At 37.2% G+C, this 7,500-nt stretch overlaps 1 protein-coding gene across 1 annotated transcript in view; it reads right to left on the bottom strand.

Annotated features, from left to right (window-relative positions):
* Window positions 1–987: 987 nt before the first annotated feature.
* The window catches only part of LOC115209940, a 137,696-nt gene continuing 131,183 nt past the window's right edge, over window positions 988–7,500 (bottom strand). The window contains exon 6 of the mRNA XM_029778576.2: window positions 988–3,119. Coding sequence (XP_029634436.1) covers window positions 3,079–3,119 — 41 coding nt within the window. The 3' untranslated portion in view covers window positions 988–3,078. The remainder of the gene's footprint in view (window positions 3,120–7,500) is intronic.

Below are 7,500 nucleotides of genomic sequence, written 5' to 3'. Positions count from 1 at the left end.
TATATATATATATATATATATATATATATATATATATATATATATGTATGTAGGTATATGTATATGTATATGTATATATATATATGTATATGTATATATATATATATATATTATATATATATATATATATATTATATATATATATGTGTGTGTATATATGTATGTATATACATTACACACACAGACGCACAAACACGCACTCGCAAACGCATACACACACACACGCAAGTTATGGAAACTAGGTACTGGTTAAGGACAAAGTGATACCTCAGAATTTCAAAATCATAACTGTATAATTGTCTGGCCTTTGATGCGAATGTGAAATGCTATTTATTCTATACATGTATACATTGCACTAATTTATGTTAATTTATGTTAATTATTTAACAGCTAGTGTTTCAGAATGTATTTCCAGCAATGCGGCGAGCTGGCAGAAACGTTAGCACGCCGGGCGAAATGCGTAGCCGTATTTCGTCTGCCGTTACGTTCTGAGTTCAAATTCCGCCCAGGTCGACTTTGCCTTTCATAATTTCGGGGTCGATAAAATAAGTACCAGTTACGCACTAGGGTCGATGTAATCGACTTAATCCGTTTGTCTGTCCTTGTTTGTCCCCTCTGTGTTTAGCCCCTTGAGGGTAGTAAAGAAATAGGCATTTCATCCGTCTTTAAGTTCTGAGTTCAAATTGTGCCGAGGTCAACTTCTTATTCTTCTGGGGGTCAAAATAATAAGTACCAGTTGAGCACAGGGGTCAATATGATGGATTTACTCCTGAACGAAATTTACCAACCTTGTGCCAAAGTTTCAAACAAATATACACTCGTCTGCAAAAGTAGGAATGCAGTTTTGAAAAAAACAGAGAACACGTACAACGCTCGTTTATTTTTATCAAAAATTTTAAATTACGATAAAAATATTATTATAGTTATGATAAATGTATTATTGTGATTAATGACACTGAAAATATTAAAAAAGCGGGACACTTTTAATTTTTTCATAAAAATAATGAGTATTGTACATCTTTTCTTTTCTTTATTTTTTTTTTCATAACTTTTTACCTACTTTTGCACCTCCGTGTATTGAGCAGCATTGGCACGAGGTAGCAAGTTTAAGGAAACTGTACCATGGAGATGCATAGCCCAGTGGACAAAATGTTGCGCTCACGATCATTAGGTCACAGTTTCGAGTCCCTGACTGGGCAGCGTGTTGTGTTCTGTAGCAAAATATTTCATTTGACGTTCCTCCGATGATGTGTAGGAATCGTCATACCAAAGAATAGATCTAATGTTTCCTCTGCCTATCGTAAAAGCGATTAAAAGGGGTTGAGGTAGCATTTGCACTCCGACGTCGTAAAATTCCCCACCAGCAACAACTACTCAAACCAGACCCACGGTCTGAGGGGTTGGAGGATTGTCGCCTGAGTTTTGCAGAGATATCATCCGCGAAGAGAAGAAGAGAGTCACCAAGAAATGATGGATGCAGCGACACGCTGTTACAGCGATGTTACAGCGCATGCCCACACACTACTACTACTGCTACTCCTACTACTGTCGTGTAGAGTTTACTATGTATGGACCCAAGTACATAGTTGGTACTTTATTTGATCGACCCCAGAAGAATGAACGGCAAATGTGACCTCGCTGGTAACTGGATTGAGGTATAAATATGGACGATCTACCGATTCGTTTAATCCAGCCTATGTTCAAATGATGTGGGATTAAAATGAAATCCAAAAAGTCGTGTGTGTGTGTGGGCGCGCGTCTGTATATGTGTGTACAAGTGTTTGTGTGTGTGTGTGAGAGAGAGAGAGAGACGGAGAGAGAAAGAGACTATGTATGTCTCTGTGTGTTCGTCTACGAGTGAGAGAGAGAGAAACTGTGTGCGTGTGTGTGAGTGAGTAGGCGCGTGTGGGCATGCGTGCGAGTGTGCATGCGAATGCATGTGTGTGCATGCGTAAGTAGCTCTTGCTTCGCCTTATGTTAATCTTGATCTAGGAGACATGATGAGAGACATTCCAATCGTGACCATCTCTTTTAGTGAATTTAGAGGATAAATTTTATCAAATGTGACTATTCTTTTTCTCTTCCTTATTTTTTCAGATGTTATGTGGTGATTTGAAAGTGATTTGGTTGCTATTTCTAGCCGGTCGTTCAAATGGGTAGAAACATTCTCCTCTATTCGTATGTTTAAAGAATTCTGCATGTATGTATATATATATGCACTCGTGAATGTGTGTATGTGTGTGTGTGTGTGTGTCTATGTGTGTCTGTGTGCATGTGTCTGTGTGTGCATGCGTGCGTGTATGTCCGAGTATGTATGCATGTGTATGCATACATGTGTATATATGCATGAGTTTACGAATGTGTTGTTGCCGGTGTTGTTGGTGGTGGTGATACTGTTACTGTTACTGCTGCTGTTGTTGTTGTTATTGCTGTTGTTGTTGTTGTTGTTGTTGTTGTTGTTGCTGTTGTTGTTGTTGTTGTTGTTGTTGTTTAGCACCGTGGATGGTTTGATCAAATAGTCGTTCCGTAGTCATTCTGTTGCTATTTTCAGTGATAATCAACAAACGTATGATTGAATAAACATGTCGGCTGTTTTCCCTTTGTTTTTTGTTTTTTTGACAGCAAAGTATGGCATGAGAGCGATTTCACGGCTATAACAGGTCGATTAACCCAACAGAGGACACCTCTGTGAGCTTGCGTGCGAATGTTTGTGTGTGCGTGGGATAAATACACACTGAATCTGAACGTAATCAATGATATCATTCATAACTGGCCCTAATTACTCCTTGTTTTCAATCTACACTTATCTTTCCTGATTAGCTTCAGAAATGTTTCATGACAGACACATCCCTAATTCCTACCCAACGATATGAACATGAAACAAGGCGACGTTTGATGTTTGACCTCCTAACCAAAACGACGTAGTTCTTCTCTTCGTAGCACATTGAACGCAACAAATCGCTCAGCGCAAGATACCTACAGCACGCACGTTTACATGTGTTACCATCCTCATTGATTTTGGTGAGTAATGGAGGGATTTGTGAATTATCAGAATGAGATGGAAGATCGAAGTCAACATCAGATGGACGCTGGTGACGGCGCAACAGCACTGACTGCGGCTGGAATTAAAAAAGAAGGTGTTAGTTATTAAGACATGGAAAAGTGAAGGATTACGACAAGGAATGGTTAAGTGGGAGAAAAAGTAGTGGGGGGAAAAAAGGAAGGAATAGAAAGGTTAAATGAGGGTAGTGGTATATAAACAGGAATTATATATATATATATATATATATATATATGGGTTTATGCATAAATTATCATTTGGGATTCAATAACGTGTGCAGACTAAATATGAAAGTCGGTGCTCAAAATGTGGATTTAAGTAATTAGAAAAATGCATTTGTTAAGAAGTTATGTGAAGTTATATTTCATTATCACTATTATTATTATTATTATTATTATTATTATTATTGAATAATGTGAAAATTAATAATGATAATATTAAATGATAATTAAAATTACGGTGAATACAAATTGATCAGGCAACAATCGTATGTTTACAATGAAAGTATATGCTACGAATTCTGAAAGGAAAGATGTGTAAAACAGGATAGACTACAATCAACTACAATAAGTGAACAGATATTATGTTATAAAAAAAGAGAAGAAGGAAAGGTAAAGTGGGTGTCATCGGAGAAGGATGTAATTAAACACCGCAAGGCATCATTTTGTCCGCCTGTCTAATTAATGAATTTGACATCAACGGCCTCCTTCGCACGAAAACTTGACGGGAAAGAAACAGAAAAGTTCTGAAGATTAAGAGTTATTTCCCTTTAACTGTAAAACAAACAAAACTGCTGCCTCAGCTTTGAGACATGTTAAGCATGCGAGATCGGCGTTTATGCATTCAAGTCAAAAGAAAGGCAATCTGATGGGCTGGTTAGTGTGCTTTATAGAAAATGAACATGCAGAGACACTCCAACCGTAGCAAAATAAAATAATGAAACGATATAATAGATGAATAAAACAGAAAGGCTTATTAAACACTACCGAACGCAGTGGTGTATGTCGAATAAGTTTAAAGGTTGAATGACTTCCGTGAAAATTTTGTTGTTTCTAATTTAAATGATTTTGAAAAAAATCAGTTTCTTAGCTACAACGATTGCCCCTAACCCTTGTCCATTTTCGATTTATGAAGTACGAGGACTAGGTGGAGTACAAAGTACTATTCCTAACTAGAACCTGTACCACTGACTCGGCAATCGTAACAAATAACCAGCACCCAGTTCTACAACTCCTCCTCCGCCACACGTTTTCTATTGGTCGTGTGGTAAGAAGTTTGCTTATCCAACCAGATGGTTCCGGGTTCAGTCACACTGCGTGACGCCTTGGACTAGTCTTTTCTACTACAGCCTCAGACCGACCAAAGCTTTGTGAGTGGATTTGGTAGAAGGATAGTGGGAAGAAAAAGCCTGTCATGTGTGCGTGTGTGTGTGTGTGTGCGTGTGTGTGTGTGTGCGTGTGTGCCGACGCGCGCGTGTTTGTGTCTATGTTTGTCCACCAACACCACCGCTTGATAACCGGTGCTGGCCTGTTTATGTCCCTGTAACCTGGTGGTTCGACAAAAGAGGCCGATAGAATAAGTACCAGTCATTCGAAAATAAAGACTGGGATCGATTCATTCGACTAAATTTCTTGAAGGTGGTGCCCCAGCATGGCCGCAGTCTAATCACTAAAACAAGTAAAAAAAAAACAAAAAAATAAACGATAATTTGAACTCAGTGAAAACAGAAAGTTATTTAAATCTTGCTTTAAATCTGTAGCAATTCTTCGGAATCAGTCTCTGTTCCAAATCTCATCAATATCTCTAATCCGGTTTTCTTAGATTTATCAGCTAGCTGCTGGAAAATATTTATTTAATGAGGGAGACAAACGATTAACACTTTTGTTAAAGCAGGGATTGATCCTGTACAGGAATACAAATCTGCTGTCTTAAAGTGATTAAAACCTAAACATTTTATCAACATTTTATGTTCCCTTTTGTTGTAAAGGCCAGTTTAAATTATTAATCATTTTAAAAATATATTCGGCAGTATATTTCAACTGAAATTTAATAGCAAAAGTCTAAATTACGAGATGTATCTTTTTCTCTTCTTTGTGGGGAAATAGTCAAAGCAATTTGAAATCACATATAGTAATAATTAAATATACTATAATTCAATTTGTCCGCTTATAATTTCGTGTTTCTAAATTCAGATATTTGCTAAATATTTGTGAAACGATTCTATAGTTACTCGGTAGATTAACGTACACGAAACTACATGGAAATTAACACGCAGCCCTCAACAACTCTAACAGTATGTGTTACAGCTTTTTGTATGTTGTTATTTGTCACGCAAACATACAATGTTACGTTGCACAACTCTTTATAGGTGGAACGTGGCACTTAATAAAAGCCAAATAATGGCTTATTTCAGAAGTAATTTTAAAATCTCTTACAACAATACAAATGGAATTATTTCATTTAGAACTCATTTAAAATATTACGGAGATCTACTTGCATAGCAAGTGACCTGATCTGAGATCGTGTGCTGAAATAAAAACAATTGCAGCGTGGAAGGTGTTTATAAGCCATTTAAAAACACACAAAAAATCGTTAGATTCACTTCAACAATTATTCACAAATATTCATAAAATATTTCCACTTCGTCCCATTGAAGACAGACGATCGAAAAAGGGCCAGCAACTTTGGAGAAGAGAATAAGATCATTTACCCCAATACACAGCTGGTACTTGTTTTCATCGCCCCAAGTGAGGATGGAAGACAAAATCTACCCGAGAGGCATTAAGAACGTAGAGCCAGAAGAAATGCTGCCGAGTATTTTTTTCCGGCGTGCTAATAATTCTGCTAACTAGGCGCTTTATCCATTTTCTGATATATCATCTATAACTATAAGGCAACAAGTTGGTAGAATTCTTAGCTACCATTTCGTCCCTCTTCACATCTTCGGATAAAATTCTACTGAGATCGAATTTGCTTTTCGTCCTTTATGGGTCGATAAATTAAGAAACACTGGAGTCGATGTAATTATCTTGTCCCCTCCCACAAAACTTCAGGTCTTGTTCCTATGGTAGAAAGGATTATTATTGTTGTTGTTGTTGTTGAAGGCGGTGTGCCGGCAGAATTGATAGCATACCGGACGAAATGCTGACCGGTATTTCGGCTGTCTTCACCTTCTGAGATCAAATGCCGCCGGGGTCGACTTTGCCTCTCATATTTTCGAGGTCGGTAAAATAGTACCAGTTGAATACTGGGGTCAATGTAATCGACTTATACCCTCCACCAAAATTTCAGGGTTGTTGCTGCTGTTGTTGTTCTTGTTGTTAAAGGCGGTGTGCTGGCCGAATTGTTAGCGCACTGGACGATATGCTTAGCGTTATTTCACCCGTCGCCACGTTCTGAGTTCAAATTCCGCCGAGGTCGACTTTGCCTTTAATCCTTTCGGTGTTGATAAATTAAGTACCAGTGAATCACTGGGGTCGATGTCATCCACTCATCCACTCACACGACGGGCTTCTTTCAGCAAATCCACTCACGAGGTTTTGGTCGATCCGTGGCTATAGTAGAAGACATTTGCCTGAGGTTCCACGCATTGAGACTGAACCCGGAACCATGTGGCTGGAAAGCAAGCTTCTAACCACATTGTTACGCTTTAGACTATATTTCACATATATACCTATCTGCTTATCAATTCATTCATCTATATACAAGCACACTCACCTATTATGCATATATATATATATAATATATATATATATATATATAATATATATATATATATATATATATATACCGTGTCTCTAGGGTGGTTCGATGTTATGTCTACTGACTGTGCTTTGATGTCACGGAATGAGAACCTGTTAAGTTTTAATAACGAGTAATCTTAGACTTTCAGGTGATTTCGTCTTTGTATATCCCCTCCTCAACCTTTTATTACTGATTATTAAGACAGGTATTAAAGCCCTTCAGAATGTATATTTAGATTCGTTTAATCTAAATTCTGAAATCCTTCATATCCGTCCTGCAGCTAAAACTCAGTTCGTGATTGTTCCAGTCAATAAGTATCCGTCCTGCCATGTCCCTTCTGACTCTTTTAGGTACTTTATTTCGCGCAAAACCATTCAATATAATATTCATTTTTAAAGATGGTGATTTATGATTTGAATAAAAAAACGTGTCCCCTATTTGGAGCTGATCGAATGACCAAATGGAAGTTTCCTCATTAATTCTTATTATGTATTTAGGCATGTCGACCATTTATATAGAAAATATTTAAAGAAGATTCCATTTTACGTTTTTAACTGATCGACATGTAACAATATAGAAGTCATGAAAATTTATAGAAGGATATTTCTGGTAGATAAATGAAATTTTTCTTTGGAATGGAGTGTTAGGATTTTCTAAATCTGATGTATTCTAAAGCATATTCAATACACACACTT

This window comes from Octopus sinensis, linkage group LG3, assembly GCF_006345805.1.
Source record: "Octopus sinensis linkage group LG3, ASM634580v1, whole genome shotgun sequence".
NCBI classification, from domain to species: Eukaryota; Metazoa; Mollusca; class Cephalopoda; order Octopoda; family Octopodidae; genus Octopus; species Octopus sinensis.
This window is presented reverse-complemented; position numbering and strand designations above follow the sequence as displayed.